Raw genomic sequence first — 16,534 nt, forward strand, 5'->3', positions numbered from 1 at the left:
GGGGGGAATGATAAATAAAAAGCTATGAAACCATTTACAAAAAAAATCAAAATATTACACGTATTAGCGAAGGCCCATTTTTAAAACTTATTATCATTTTTGACATTGTGTTAAGTAACTGTTTATGATACATTTAAAATTAGTAGGTAAACTTTAGCCAACATGAAATTATTTTTTTTAAATGATGACTATAAAATGTGTGTTTGTTCATTTTTTTTTCTCAGTAACATTTCGGAATTTGGACCTTCACAATTAGGAAGGAAACAGGTCATGTGAAAAGGAACTATAATTAGAATGGATGTTTGCTAGTAAACACATTCTGATATCTGAAAACTCCGTGTTCATTTATATAAATTATTACAATTATTCTAACGGATATGTACAAAAATGCCTCACGATGCATTTGAGCCTGCTCCTATTTTAGAAAAATTGCCTTTGGTTATAGAATCGATTGCTTGTTTTGGTAAAAATAAATTCTTAGTTAGATCGTCTATCAACTCAAAACTAGTCAAAACTCAACCATCACATACTACTCTACGACACACATCTCAATCATTCTACTGAATCATTCTTTCTCTTTACTTCTTTTTCTTACTAATACTGTTATACCTTTTACAGTAATCTACAGGCTTAGACGACTTTACTACAATTTGTTAGATCTAGGATTCTAGGGCCTAGGCCTACTACTTTTAATTACTAGATCAAGTCTTACTACTTAACTTTACACTACAGTAATTAATTACTAAGGCCGATGCTAGCCAGAATAAGATATGCATGCGGTACACATGCGCAATGGAGAGAAACTATGACTTGCCTTCGCGGCGATGTTTTCGATGGTACTGCGCATGCGTGTGTTTACAACCGCAGAATCCTAACACCAACCCTAATCCTATCCCTAATCCTAACCCTAGCCCTAATCCTAACCCTAGCCCTAACCCTTATCCTACCCCTAATCCTCATTTTAACCCTAGCCATAGGTCACTGCGCATGCGCAGAGCTATCTTTTGCCGACTAAGTGGAGACGTTGGGGAGAAAAATTTTCTTCCGAGTAGTCACTTCGAATTACTAATTACAGTGTAGTGAGTAGGCTAATAAAAATATTAACTGCAAGTCGACCTGTAGCGTAGGCCGCTGTTTAGTTGTTTTATTTTCTACTTTTCAGTTATTCATAATTTCTGAATTTGACACTACCAATGCTGCGACTGAAAACTTTGCTTTAAAACACTATCAGTAGCTCGTGAAGGAGGATCATCCTCCCGTTTCCCCCTGCCCCTGTGAAAGCAGCCTTCCGTGACGACAGTTTACTTACGACAATGAAGATCAAGCAGAACTTGTTACCTCCCCTTAGTATCATATTGTTTAAAAACTAAATTATCTGCCCCTAATAGCCTTCACTAATTCAACCCGGCTCTATAATTGTAAACATTCTGTGTGAACCACAGCTCACCAGAGGGGTGGGGGTGGTATTGATATGGTCTGTTGCGCATGCCTGGAGAGTGAGGGATGGGCGGATTGGCTGGCGTACGTGGTGATGGTGTCCCGCATGGTCCCACTTAGAGAATAATATATATACGAGCTGACCCGCGACATAGCATACGCCGCTATCTAGTTGTTTCATTTTCTACTTATCAACAATTCATAATTTGTGAATTTGACACTACCCCATCCCCTGCCTCCCCCACCCCCGCCCAGTGAAAGCAGTCATTACAGATGACAATAAAAATATCAAGCAAAACTTATTATCTCCCCTTAGTTTCAAATCTTTTAAAAACTAAATAATCTGCCCCTAATAGTCGTCACTTATTCAAACCGGCTCTACTATTGTAAACATTGGGGTGAACCACAGCTCACCTGACAGGTGGGGATGAGGGTGGTGGCTAAGCTGCGTGGTGTTTTCTATGGTCCCCATGAAGAGAATTATATATATAAATAAGATTGCTAGCAGATTGATTGAGACAGATATTTAAATAAAGTAAAACAAGATTACACTTTAAAAAAAAATGTATGATGGGCTAGGGATTTACTAGGGTTGTCAGTGTCTGCAGAGTAAATACATGACCCGAAAACTCCCATTAAATTTTGATACCGCTTCCAAGAGATTTGGTTTTGCATATCACTAAATTTTCAATTTATGGTAAACAATTATGCTTAAAGGGTAATTTTCACCTATTCTTTAAAAAGTAGAATGGCTCCCTGTTATTTACATTGCTGTGCTATTTACAGAATCAACATTATTGGTGGGCACGAAGCAGGGGGTACTGCTGCTTTACAAAGTGCAAAAGAACAAAGGGAGAGGTAATTAAAACTATTCTTCTGTTATCAGTTTTATTCTGATTCATCAAATTCTTAATAGAAAATGGTTTTATTCTCTTTAACTTTAACAAGTCAATTACTTTGTTGTAATTTAAATGTGTTTGCAGGTGACAGCAAATTCGAAGTAGTACTTGACAGATCCAATAAATCTTTTTCCAAGAAACCAATTACTCAGGTATGGGATTTTAATTTTATTGATTGAAAACATTTTATTCATTAAAATGTTGGATAGGCTGATTGCTTATATGATAGGATGGTGGCTAGTAAGTGGTGTTTAAAGAAGGACAGGTGAGAAAAGCAGCCCTTAGGTGAAAAGGTCAAAAGCTTATCTTTTGAACATAATGCTGAAAATTTTTCTTCTCAAAATAATTTGCATAACTTTTTAAAATATTTATTACTGGTAGTTTATATTGACTAAATATCTGATTACTTATTATTTTCAACTCAGCTAGCAGCAGTTCCAGAGCTTTACATTCTCATAAGCTTATCAGGTAAGAGTAGTGTTTATAGTAGAAAACATACAAAAGCTTTGTAATTATTGCTATAAATTATAGCTTGAAATGTGTTGATTTTGGTATGTTGAACATAGCATAAAACAATGATAATTTCAGATAATGTCATCAGCGTTCATGACTTGACCACTTTCACATTAATCACATGTGTCAACAAAACTAAAGGTGCTAATTTATTTGCAATTGATGTCCAGGTAGGTTTGCTTCTCTTTTATTTAATATATTATGCTAAAGTTTTTATATATCATTTTTTTTCAAAAGTAAGTTACTTGATAATAAATATGTTTAATATTTTTAAACATTAAAAGCAGTAGATTTTTGTTTTTCTACTTCCAGAAAAAGGAAACTACATCTGGAGATGTAGACCATGTTTTGAGACTAGGTGTAGCCTTAAAAAGAAAAATTCAAGTATAAAAATGTTCATGTGATATAAGTGTTTAAATTACTGATACTCGTATTATTTACAAATTTCATTGTGTTAGAAAAAAAGAATAGTACATAACATATTGCTTAAAGTTAATAATATTGTTATCTTCAGATCGAAAGGATATTTATTTGTGTCTTTAATAATTATTACAGTTATTATAGAGTTATTTTTTATGACAATCAAGTGTTTTCAAAAATGATTATATTAAATTTTTATTATTTTTTTAGCTGTTTAAATGGGAGAATAGGGAATTTGTGGAGTTAATGGTAAGTTGTCAATAAACATTTTACACATACATATTTGTGTTTCTGTTAATTTCTTTTACTGTTTAATATTCATGTTAGATTTGTATGTGAAAGTAACTATACATAATCTAGTAGTTTTGTAAAGCAGTTTTTATCTTATTTCAGCAAGATCTTAGTTTGTATGATATACCACACGCTTTAACATGGTGCAAAGATTCTTTATGTGTGGGATTCAAAAGAGACTACTACATTATAAATGTAAGTTCTTGTGTTAAAATTCTCAACAACAAAAAAAACTCATGTATGTGTCTTATTTAAAAAAAAAAAAATGTTTTTTTCTTTTTAAACTGGCTTGAATTGAAAAATTAATCATCACAAAATAATATTGCCTTTCAATTCAGTCTAAAACAGGAGGTTTAAAGGAACTTTTTCCAGTTGGTTCAAGCCAGCCTGATCCAATAGTCACTCATCTTCATGACAATCGCCTTGCTCTGGGTAGAGATGCCATGTCTATTTTAATCAACTCTGATGGTGACCCTACTCAGAAGGAACCAATTAATTGGTCAGAAATTCCAATTGCTATGGGTAGGACTTTATTGATTTTATCCCCTTCCGACACGGTGGGCGAATTTGTGCACAAGACATTTGACAACAAAAATTTCTATGAAAAACACCAATTTTAATATTGCTTTGCACTATTTGTATTCTGGCACCTCTTTTCTAAAATTTAAGTACTAAGTTTCATTCTTTTATTGCTTTACATTTCCGACATTCAAGTCGGAGATTAAAAAAACTGTTGACCTCAATTTGGTGAAGTATTTGAAAATTTAAAATAATTATTTAATATTTTTTTTAGATGGATTATGAATTGTGTATTCTTCAAATAAAACACTTCATTCTAGTACTTAGTAAATAGCATTCCAGAATTGCATGTACAAAATAAGGTGTTACTGATATAATCATATTTTACTCTATTATCACATGTACATTTTTGTACACATGTCATAATACTTGACTGATGGAGGTGAAATTTGGTGTACCATGTCAGGACACCCACAGCATCATTTTCCACACATGGAATAATTTTTTTGACAAAAATCCTAAGGTTGTGTTGGAAGGGGTTATAAACATCTGATAAAAAACTGTCTTGAATTTCAATGAGATAATTAACAAGAAATGTCAGCTTATTCTGTTTTTTTTTTTTTTAATTTTGAGTTGTTGTTTAGTAAAAGCACTGCTTATTTTAAAGTTATAAAAACTATATTACACTATGGATCCAGTGATTCTTTGCTTAATCCACATTTTTATAGATCTATGCATTTTATTTTACCAGAACACATCCCACCCTATCTGATTGCAATACTACCCAAATATGTAGAAGTGAGAACCATTGAGCCTAAACTCATGATACAAAATATATCATTACCAAAAGCTAGGCTCATCTGCCAAGGAAGGTAATGGATTATCTACATTTTTATACTGTTATTTTTAAGGTATTTTTAACTGTAAAATGGGGGGAGGTGGGGGGGAAGAGGAAGGCTCATGCATCTACATAAAAACAAACTGTATTTCAAATTATCTTATCTTGTCTATTAAAGTACCATTGTTTGTATAGTTTTAATGTTAGTTTTTAGATCAGTAGTTTTATTTTTTTAAAAACTTTATAATTGTATTACACTCTATATAGTCATATAAGACTCATGGTTACAGACTATGACTTTATTTTAGAATAATGTTTTAGTTAGGTTAACAAATGAAAGCTATATTAATAAATAAAACTCAAAGAATTTAAATACTTATACCTAGTGGCTCCATCTACGTGGCATCTCAGAACACAGTCTGGCGTCTAGCAGCAATACCAAACTCACAGCAGATTCAGCAGCTTCTTCAAATTAAGGAATTTGAGTTAGCACTTAAGTTGGCAGTAAGTTCTATTTTTTTTTAAATATTAAAAGGAAATAAAAGCTTTTGTGAAATATTTTATTTTATAAATCTTTAAGTGGTAGTTTTAAACTTTTTATGTTAAAAGCTTCCCTTATATTATAAATATGCTGAATATTTTCTCTTTATTTAAAAAAAAAACAATTTATAGGAACTAGCAGAAGAACCAGAAAATAAAAAAGAAACAAGAATACGAAACATAAAAAATCTTCATGCATTTGATTTATTCTGTAAAAGACGCTTTGAAGAATCATTAACTTTATTTGCTAAGCTTGGAACAGGTGAGATGATTAAAAAAAATTTCATTTATGGGTGAGATAGTTTGCAGCCAGCATTAAATCTGTGTCACTATGAAGACCTGGTATCTGATACTCTAATTTTACTGTGTATACAGTAACGGTCTGTGTGTATTGATTTACTACATTAGTTGCTAACAGCTTGGGCTTCCTTTTTCTTCATGTTACTTCTTGCCAGGAAGTTGAGAAAGCGATGTTTTGTATATGTTCACTAAAACTGTTTTAAAAGTTACTTATACTGTATTTTACTGGAGCATGTTGGCAATTCAAATCTTGTTTTTTTTTTTTATGTGTACTGAAAGAGCACCTGGATGACATTGTTGGAGCATTGTTTACAATCATATGCCTCATTTTAATTTGTAATATCTAATATCGTTTTTTTTTCTTACAGATCCATCGCATGTAATTGGCCTATATCCAAATTTGCTACCAGAAGATTATAGGAAAAAACTTGAGTATCCTGAGAAAGTACCTGAGGTAACAGGGGGAGAATATGAGAAGGGAATTATGTCTCTTATAGAGTACTTAACACAGGTATGATTTTGTTGTCTATTAAAGTATAAGAAAAGTTTTTGAACATTTTTTTATATAGCTATTCTAAAGTATTAAAAATACTGCTATGTTTATTTTTTGTAATGATGATCGTGTTCATAAATTAACAAATTAACTTTTACTAACAATATTTATGACAATTTGTTTTATTGCTTTTACTCATTGTATTTCTTAAGAAACGAAATGAGCTGATGAAAGATGTGGATAAGGAAATGTCCACTACTGCAATAGTTGAAGGGAATAAGACAATCAACTCTAGGAAACAACTTAGTCAAATTATTGATACTACATTACTCAAATGCTATTTACAGGTATTTTTCATCTCAGTTTGTAGTTTTCAGATTTAAAAAATTATTTTTCAACTATGTTTAAATGGGTATGATTTTTTTTTTAAATTCATGATCTTTAAAATTGCATTTTGTTACAATGTGGGTTTTAAACTTTGTCATCATCTGTTATAAAGCTAATGTAATAGTTTCCCTCATGCAGACCAACGATGCCATAAAGCTAATGTAATAGTTTCCCTCATGTAGACCAATGATACCATAAAGCTAATGTAATAGTTTCCCTCATGCAGACCAATGATGCCATAAAGCTAATGTAATAGTTTCCCTCATGCAGACCAATGATGCCATAAAGCTAATGTAATAGTTTCCCTCATGCAGACCAATGATGCCCTTGTTGCTCCTCTGCTGAGGCTGAAAGACAACAACTGCCATGTTGAAGAGAGTGAGAGAGTTCTCAAAAAGAAGGAAAAATTTTCAGAGCTGATTATTCTCTATGAAAAAAAAGGATTACATCAAAAAGGTCATAAAATAATTATTTAATTATATTAAAGTCTACTAATACACACTTTGGTAAATGTATGTTGTATTCTATGGAAGTAAAAATAAAAAATAAAAAACTATTTTAAAAAAAAATTACCCCACAGGAATACACTACATTTTACTAAGTTAGATAGCATAGTTCTCTTAACAAACAGCATAATATTGTTTCATATTAATTGTTTCAGCTTTAAGTTTGTTAATGAAACAAGCAGCCAGACCAGAGTCCTCATTAAAAGGCCATGAAAGAACAGTACAGTATTTACAACACTTAGGTATTCAAACTTTATTATAACTAAATATTTTTAATGAACGTAATTTGTATACAAATAAAAGAACGCTGATTAACAGCACCAACAATTTTTTATTTTTTAAATTTTAAACAAGCTGATTACTTATTTATAAATATTTCTTTAAGTATATAAATAGCTAATATAATAGCTAAATACTTTAAATGAACATATTTGTTTAAACAGATTTTCCAAAATGTTAACAATTTAAAGAATGCTGATTTATGGCACGAAAAAAATTTAAAATTTAAACAAGCAGATTACCTATTTATAAATATTTCTTTCAATATACATATAGCTAAATTAATAGAGTAACATTTATCTTTCTGCTTAGAAATACAGTTTTTGTCAAATTTTAAAACACATTATTCATTTTTAAAAAATACTCTAATTTTTTATTTACAGGTAAAGAACATATAAATTTAATATTTGAATATGCTGAGTGGGTTTTAAAACAGTTTCCAGAGGATGGTTTAAAGGTAAGGGGCTATTTTTGTAACATATTTGTCTAACAGATTAACTATACTCTTTATTTAACTAAATTTGTCTTGATTTTCATAGATTTTTACTGAAGATCTCCCAGAAATAGAAACACTTCCCAGGGACCAGGTTCTAGACTACTTAGAAAAAATAAGTGAAGATTTAACTATACCTTATTTAGTAAGTTTTATTCAAAATATCAAATTATTTTCATAATTTAAATATTATAATTATCTAATAACTATTCTTATAGACCTATCGTAATATATAAAAGTATAAATAGAATTGCAAATTAATTAAAGGTATCATTGCTCACTTCAGAATTATGTAAAATGAAACAAATACAATTTTAATTGCTTAAAAATTAATACAAACATTGTAACCAGCTGGACTGTGGTTATTGAAGGGTATAGCATGTTTACTAGGTTGAAGTCTCCATCTTATCTAATGACATTACATTTTTTCTAAATGATTAATGCATTTTTATATCTTTTTAAACTTATACTTGTTTTTTTTTACATAATGTTCTCCAATCTCAGGAATACATAATTATTGATCGCAAGGACCAGACGGAAGAATTCCATAATCGCCTGGTTGATGCGTACAGGGACAAAGTGCAAAAACTTAGACAGGAACATATACATTCTCTTCCTGAAGGTACTTCATGTTTTATGTAATTGTTTAAAAACTTAGACAGGAACATATACATTCTCTTCCTGAAGGTACTTCATGTTTTATGTAATTGTTTAAAAACTTAGACAGGTACATATACATTCTCTTCCTGAAGGTACTTCATGTTTTATGTAATGTGGACTTGTTTAAAAAGTAACCCCCCCTTTTTTTAATGCTAAATAAGTGCTAGAATAATTTTTTTATTAGGGATGTCATAACAAATAAATAAGTGTGTTAAATGTGAAATGGTGTTGTTAAGCAGTAGAGCATGTGACTACTAACCTGAAAGTCTTCAGGACAGTTCCCTGTATAGTCACCTGTGGTTCAACCCAGCTTCTTGTAAAGGCAGATAGGCTTAAACGTCACCTGCTTTTTTGGCTAATGGCATCCTAAAACCATAATTGGTTTGGATTGCAGGAGTTTTTAACTATACAAATTCAGCTACATGAGTAATGTTTCACAGGTCATCGGCCCAATGAAATAGGCTATGAACGTGGTGAGCTGGGAGAGTACAGGAAAAAACTGGTGTCATTCCTACATAAGTCACAGTTTTACATTCCAGAAAGATTGCTAACACGCTTCCCTACTGATGGTTGGTAACCTTTTTTTAAATTATATATTTTGTTAACAACTTGGGGTCAGCGTGGTCGAGTCGGTAAAGCTCATGGTTGCTAAACCGAAAAGTCTCGGGTTCGAACCCTCGGGTAGATGAGGCTCGTTAGCTGGGGACAGCCACTCTTCTAGGAGAGACAACTCCAAAATTAAACAACTGCTGCCTTATAGTTTGTTCTTGGTTGGACAAAGGCTATGGAAGCAAATCCAAAAAGAAAAGCAGGCTAAAATCGGAGTCAATGGCCTCAATGGCGCATAACCAGTTGACACGTAACGCTTAATTGTGTTGGAGGCGTGGTCGAGTCGGCAAAAAGCTCATGGTTGATACATTCGAACAGTCTCGAGTTCAAACCCACTGGCAGATAAATCTCGATCCCCTTCAACACTAATAATTAAGAACGAAGAAGAAGTTAACAACTATTGCAACTCTTTATTAACTTTTTAAAGAGGGGATTCTTTTCTATTTTATTTTACAGTTGGGTGTTACAAAGAAAAAATTTTGAATAGCTTACTTTGAAATTTTATTACCTTAAAATATTAAATTTAGAAATGGTATATTTTCAGGATTTCATGAAGAGAGAGCTATTTTGTTAGGTCGGTTGGGCAGACATGAACAAGCTCTTAGTATTTATATTCATACACTGAAAGATATAGGCCGTGCTAAAGAGTAAGCATCCAGTCTTGTAATAGATAGTTTTAACTATTGCTAAGGCTTTTAATTTTATTATTTTTATATTTTTTACAAAAAAAAACAACAGACTACCACAAAGTATTGTTCTTATTATATTAGCCAGGCTTGACTGTTATATTGGGTAAGGAGCTAGCTTCACCACAAATTTTAAGTATTTTTTTCACAGACCATCTACAATCTTATCTCTTTATCATCCATCTAGCATCCATGTTAATCTGCTCTACTTGCTCATTTCTCTGCATTCATTTATGGCATAGTATTTTATACATGTAAAAAAATGAGGTCCTATTAATTGTATCTGTTTATGATATTCTAACATTTATTGTCTTCAGTTTTTTGGTAACATTTATTCTCCCATGTATAGCTGTAATGACAACATTAAGTCAATGTATATCTATCTGTCCATGATCAGCACAATATCATTTGATTTAATTTCAGATATTGTGCTAATAATTACGACAGGGACAAAGAGGGGAAAAAAGATGTAAGTACATTTTAGGGCCCTCACATTTTTTTTAAACTATTCTAAAATTTAAAAAACAGTCCTGTTAAAATTTTGTTTTCTTTTTGCAGGTTTACTATTTGTTATTTAAAATGTTCTTGAAAACTCCAACAATTGAAGACACAGTTGATGCTAGAGTTGAACATACACAACTAGACAATGCCTTAAATTTGTTAGCAGAGAATGCTACTAAGATTGACACAGCAAAGGTGGGTTATGACCATCATTAATTAATTTTTCTTATGTAGGCCTATATTATGGGTTTTTAAAAATGTGTATAATTGTAATAATCTTTTTGTGGATGATTTCATGGTTTTAATTTTTTTTCCTCTAATTGTGATATTAAATCAATGACTGTGTTGCTATTTTTTGTTTAGAGTCAAGATTTTATTACATTCTTATGAATAGATTTTAATATAAATAAGAAGCTTTAAATAATTATCTATAATTAAATTAACATATGCACTCTAATTAAGATTAGTTTAAAATGTTACTATAAATTGGCACATTTTTTTTAAACCTGAAGAAGTTGTTTTCAGCTACACCACTTTCTGCAATGTTTGTGTTGTGTGTTAAGTTTCTCACATCTTTCCTCTTTAAGTGTTCTGTTATCCAGCCTTATAGACTATGTTTTTTCTTTTTTTTTAGGCTATGTAAATTATTCATAATGATCATTGATTTTGGAGTGGTTTAGCTTGAATTTGGATAAAAATATAATCTCTCTGCTCTTATCTTATTAGTTATTCATTATAATAAGATTGAAAAATTCTTTCTTTGTAACCTTACACTGTTATCTTTTTTAAGGTATTAGATTTTACAATCAGGCACTAAACTAATAACCATCATATGCAAGTTGCTACTTTTTTTAAGGCATTAGAGATTTTACCATCAGGCACCAAGTTGAAGGATATCTTGTTTAACTTTAAACCGTTACCATTTTTTTTTAAGGCATTAGAGATTTTACCATCAGGCACCAAGCTGAAGGATATCCTGACCTTCTTAGAAAATGTCATGGAGAACCAGGCAGTGAGACGAAGGAGTAACCAGATACTGAAGAGTATGTTGTACGCCGAAAATCTTCAGGTAATTTCTTAATTAGTGTTAATAAACTAACATAGTAAAAATTCAGATTAGATTCAGTGAAATCTTTTTAAATTATAATTTATAACATTAATCTGCACTAAATAATTTTTCAATGCCATTTTGATTATCTCCCTTTCGTCTTTTAAAAAATATTCCCTCATGTGTGATTCATTAAGGTAACTTAAATATCTCAACTATTTACAAACTGCTGTTAAAAAATGTCTCCATAGTGAAAACAAAATAAGTGTATTTGTTTTTATTTTATTACATTGAAAACTACACCTCATTCATCCAGATAATTGTTAATTCAATACTTGCACAACATCCTATTACAAAACTCTAAGAGCTTTTATCCTTTTATATCTATAATGCATAAATCTCAAAACCTCCACATTTTGTTAAAAATAATCTCAAGGCTGCTGCTAAAACAAATGACAATTGGCAAATTGTTTACAGACAGGCTGGAATAAAAGCTTGCTTTCATGAGAGAGCTATCAGGACATTGTAGTTTTTTTTTAGCCTAAATGATATGCCTTTACAACATGTAAACAAGCTATAATTTACTATTTTAAATATAGATTTAAAAAGAGGGTTGTTTTTTTCTTGCTAGCTTGATAAAAATCATTTTATAAATAGGATGATTTTGTTTTTCATGTTTAAAAATAAATATTTTTAAGACATGCATATAGTTAAAAATCCCCATTAAAACTTTATTGATATGCACTTTTGCTAACTTATTTTACAAAATTGCCTGACTGCTTTCACTCATGTTTTGTTATAATTTAAATCAATTTCTTGTTTACTCTACCGGTTATGTTCTAAATAAGAATTCTGTATGAAACATTTACCATTTGCTTAATCAGGTTTATGTTCAAATAAAACACCTCTGAACACATATATTAACTATTGAACATCCCTCATTATGAAATTACTACATTTATGTTTTGATACTTGATGACCTGTGTTGTGCACTATGAACTCTATTCTTGTGTTTGCATTGCATGTGTTGGTCATGTATAACTGCAGTGATTCTTCAAGTCTCTCTTATAATTAAAATATGTATTTCTTAGCGAGTCTAAGCATCACTCTCCCTATCATCTTGCTTTGTTATTGTTTTCTTTACCTAACAGAAGTTCTATTATAAGTCTATTTTTAAGTTAGATCCTCAAGCGCCCCCCACCTCATGTTGACTAATTAACTCCTTTAAAATACCTCAAGGTTGTGATTATTTCTAGTGCTAAGTAGTATTCGTCATATGATTATGTCTAGTCTATGCTGTAGTGGGACTACTTTCTTGTAACCCAATGTGTCATTCATGACATTTCCCGCTATTAGACATAAAAAAAACCCTCCACGATGCAATTTCTACCCCCTCTCTGCCCTCCCCTACAACTGGTAGTTTGGTGAACAGTGGGAGATCACTCTTGTCATTGTGTGACCGGAGAGTTAATCTTTCTGCAAGCCATTTACACACGGCCAGATGCATAGATCTACATATCTGCTCTTTAAACATTTCTTAGGGTGTTAAAAACCATGTTAGTACGCAATATACTACTATATAGGCCTGTAAGAAATATATTTACTGGCACTAGTATTTTAAGTTTGGAGCTATACATTTCATAGTTATTTTTCCCCACATTTATGCAAGTCAAGTTCTCATAGGCTTAAGTTTTTTATTTCTAAATATTAAGATTTCAGTCGTTTTGTTTTCAATTATTAATTTCCGAGACAACTTTTTTCCTTGTTTGGGGTTTGTCAACAGGACAAGAGTTCATTCATTAGACCCGTGTTCTTTAGTTGATTGGCCCAGGCCTATCCAATCGATACTTTCTTTCATCTCGAGGCTGCACGCGAGTGTATTGAGCCCTCTTTGACAAGACGCGCTGAATTACCGGTGAGGTCCTTGGTCCTGTATCGCCGCGACATATTGTTACATCAATAGGCCTCGTGTTGTAGAAAATGAAAAGGCGGGTCCACCCCCCCTACCCCCACCATTAACAAAGAAATCTTGGTTGACAGCTGCTCGCGGTGCAGCTTAAAAATATACTCTTTAAATATATCCTTCCGCTTCAGGTTACGATTTTATGATGGAAATTAATGAAGTGCACTTTCACAGATTGCTATGTTGTTATGTGGATTCTTGTCTGCAAGTCTTACTTTTATTGCAATGAAAATTAAAATGGCAAACATCATAACAATGTTATCTTAGCGCTGCCAGAGTGTTGACATCTTGAGTCTACTCAAAGTATAGCACAAAGGACGCACGTCATTGAGCTATAGCCTACCTATGTTTTTAACTGAGCCCAAGTACGAATAGGGTATACTTTATACAGCCCCAAACCAGAATCTGGCGTCAGTGTTTCTTCCAGACTTTTTCTGCCGGGGAGGGGGGCACTTGATATTAACGGGGAGGGGGAGGGGGCGGTCAACATTTTTCGGGGGGGGGGGGGGGCAGACTAGTAAAAGTGTATGTTTACTATATAAAATATAAATTCCATCTCGTTGGGAAGGGGGTAGACTTTCTTCGCCCGCCCCCCACCCCCCGAAGATATGCCTGGAAGAAACTCTGCTGGCGCTAACGATAGTCCTATGCCTAGCCCTCATGATCTTGTAGTCCCATATAGCATGGCTTAGTAATGTTTATATGGAATTTGAACCATTGAATGTCTTATTTCCAACATGTAACATTGCTGTTGTTGTTTTTTTTTTGCTCATGTAACATGTGAATATTTCCTTGATGAAAGTGCTCACCACCGCGCATATAAAAAAAGTTGTTTATCGTGAGCGTGGGAAAGGGATCAGCAAGCTGCAAATAATGACCACACTAACTCCCCTAGTCCGTGTATAACGGCCTCTCTGTTGAATGTTTTCCCTTTAAAAAAAAACGTGTATAAGGGTACATTGTCCTACGATGTTTTGTTTATAAACACGCCTGTTGAGTGCCAGATAAAACAACGGACACATTAGCCAACAACTTGAAATCGTGAAGTTTAGATGCCATTTATTGTAGCTTATGTTTTCTTCCTAACAACGTGAAGTCGTGAAGTTTAGACGCCATTGGTTGTAGTTTATGATGTTTTCTTCCTGGGATTTACAACATACCAATGGGCCTTGAGATTTCTTGAGAATAGGGGTAGGGGTCCCTCCACATGAGGTTTCATTTTTACTGTCGTCTCAATTGGCTCACACATGAGATTTCAGCTTTGTTGTAGTATCTATTGGGTCAGACATGAGATTTCAGCTTTGTTGTAGTATCAATTGGGTCAGACATGAAATTTCAACTTTACTGTAGTATCTATTGGGCCAGACTTGAGGGTTCTGCTTTGGTCTCCATTCGGCCAGACAAAAGATTTTGGCGGTATAGGTGTACTATTGTTTACTGTGATCCTATGTGCGTGTTGTATTGATGTACACGCGTGTTTTACCCATGTTATAAAGGCGTGGGACTGTTCATGGCCACCATTAGACCATCCCGTGCAGACAAATCTTGGTCCCCTTAAACCTTATCCCCCCTTCATTTACCCCTCCCCGTCACTTTTCACGCAATATAAAACTGCATACCCCTTTTCTTCACTCCTCTTTATAAAACACCTCTCCCATTTCACTATTATTATGTTATCAGTATTAGTCGACCTGTTCACCATCCCCGCTCCACGTTACGATGTGAAACTCACCGCCCGACCTCGACCCCGCCGTGCCTAAAATAGCCCGTGTATCGGGGCTTGATCTCCCCATCTCCCAGGGATCTGGCTGTGCAGGAGCTTCGATCTGCCGTCGGGTTTCGGCTGACCCAGACAGGTTTCCTGGGAACAAGATATCACCGTCCACTAAGTCACGGTGGGCCTTAACATAGGAGATATCACAAAGTTCACTAAGTCATGGTGGGCCTTAATATAGGAACCAGATATCAAAGCCCATTAAGTAACTAGTGGGCTTGAACCTAGGAACCAGATATCAAAGCCCATTAAGTAACTTGTGGGCTTGAACCTAGGAACCAGATATCAAAGCCCATTAAGTAACTAGTGGGCTTATAGAACCTTTCACATATTGCTGTAAACTTAAACTTAGAAAACAGTGGGCTTTGAAGTTTGCCCACTAAGTGCAAGATATTTGTAGATAGAAACTGCAGGCAATAAATATTTTACTACTTCTATTTTATTTAAATGTTCAATTTTTCTACTACACTTATATTTATGGTTGTAAATTAGAATACTTCAAAGCACTATATATTTGAGTGTATCATGTTATGATTTAGGGCACGCCCACTTCAGTATTGATCCCACTATCCCAGCTGTCCGTCTGATCTCATCTCCCGAAATCACGGCCTGTTTGGACAAGTCTGACCTAGCTCGCTGGCTTTATTACAATCACCCCTCCCTGCTTGACCAGTGGTCTATCCATACAAAAAAATCGACTGAGCTTATCGTGTTCTTCTGTCTTCCCTCCGCCCCCCCCCCCTCCCACTTTTCCGATTACTCGATTGACCTTCTGCCCTGTAAATCTGGTCACCAAAAAAATGTCTTGGTTGCAGGTTGATATCCCCCACCCCCTCCCCACCAATCCTGTGTATCGACCCGGCGGTTGATTTCTGGCTAGCCTAAAGCTCCTAACGTGGAGGTGATGTTATTCCTGTGGGCCCAGGTCAATGATTTCTGGCTAGCCTAAAGCTCCTAACGTGGAGGTGATGTTATTCCTGTGGGCCGAGGTCAATGATTTCTGGCTAGCCTAAAGCTCCTAACGTGGAGGTGATGTTATTCCTGTGGGCCCAGGTCAATGATTTCTGGCTAGCCTAAAGCTCCTAACGTGGAGGTGATGTTATTCCTGTGGGCCCAGGTCAATGATTTCTGGCTAGCCTAAAGCTCCTAACGTGGAGGTGATGTTATTCCTGTGGGCCCAGGTCAATGATTTCTGGCTAGCCTAAAGCTCCTAACGTGGAGGTGATGTTATTCCTGTGGGCCCAGGTCAATGATTTCTGGCTAGCCTAAAGCTCCTAACGTGGAGGTGATGTTATTCCTGTGGGCCCAGGTCAATGATTTCTGGCTAGCCTAAAGCTCCTAACGTGGAGGTGATGTTATTCCTGTGGGCCCAGGTCAA

General features: G+C 33.9%; 1 protein-coding gene across 1 annotated transcript in view; it reads left to right on the forward strand.

The window, feature by feature from the left end:
* Window positions 1-258: 258 nt before the first annotated feature.
* Window positions 259-16,534, forward strand: part of LOC131953909 (vam6/Vps39-like protein) — a 37,656-nt gene continuing 21,380 nt past the window's right edge. The window contains exons 1-24 of the mRNA XM_059317357.1: window positions 259-463; window positions 2,224-2,295; window positions 2,421-2,488; window positions 2,762-2,804; window positions 2,925-3,019; window positions 3,162-3,233; window positions 3,480-3,518; window positions 3,663-3,755; window positions 3,899-4,082; window positions 4,831-4,951; window positions 5,304-5,421; window positions 5,590-5,719; window positions 6,126-6,268; window positions 6,463-6,597; window positions 6,952-7,093; window positions 7,299-7,385; window positions 7,806-7,879; window positions 7,962-8,060; window positions 8,420-8,537; window positions 9,016-9,144; window positions 9,729-9,831; window positions 10,294-10,339; window positions 10,429-10,566; window positions 11,306-11,440. Of these exons, the coding sequence (XP_059173340.1) occupies window positions 388-463; window positions 2,224-2,295; window positions 2,421-2,488; window positions 2,762-2,804; window positions 2,925-3,019; window positions 3,162-3,233; window positions 3,480-3,518; window positions 3,663-3,755; window positions 3,899-4,082; window positions 4,831-4,951; window positions 5,304-5,421; window positions 5,590-5,719; window positions 6,126-6,268; window positions 6,463-6,597; window positions 6,952-7,093; window positions 7,299-7,385; window positions 7,806-7,879; window positions 7,962-8,060; window positions 8,420-8,537; window positions 9,016-9,144; window positions 9,729-9,831; window positions 10,294-10,339; window positions 10,429-10,566; window positions 11,306-11,440 (2,460 nt within the window). The 5' untranslated portion in view covers window positions 259-387. The remainder of the gene's footprint in view (window positions 464-2,223; window positions 2,296-2,420; window positions 2,489-2,761; window positions 2,805-2,924; window positions 3,020-3,161; window positions 3,234-3,479; window positions 3,519-3,662; window positions 3,756-3,898; window positions 4,083-4,830; window positions 4,952-5,303; window positions 5,422-5,589; window positions 5,720-6,125; window positions 6,269-6,462; window positions 6,598-6,951; window positions 7,094-7,298; window positions 7,386-7,805; window positions 7,880-7,961; window positions 8,061-8,419; window positions 8,538-9,015; window positions 9,145-9,728; window positions 9,832-10,293; window positions 10,340-10,428; window positions 10,567-11,305; window positions 11,441-16,534) is intronic.

Source organism: Physella acuta, unplaced genomic scaffold, assembly GCF_028476545.2.
Source record: "Physella acuta isolate Inbredline_101_S28 unplaced genomic scaffold, ASM2847654v3 ptg000964l, whole genome shotgun sequence".
NCBI lineage: Eukaryota > Metazoa > Mollusca > Gastropoda > Physidae > Physella > Physella acuta.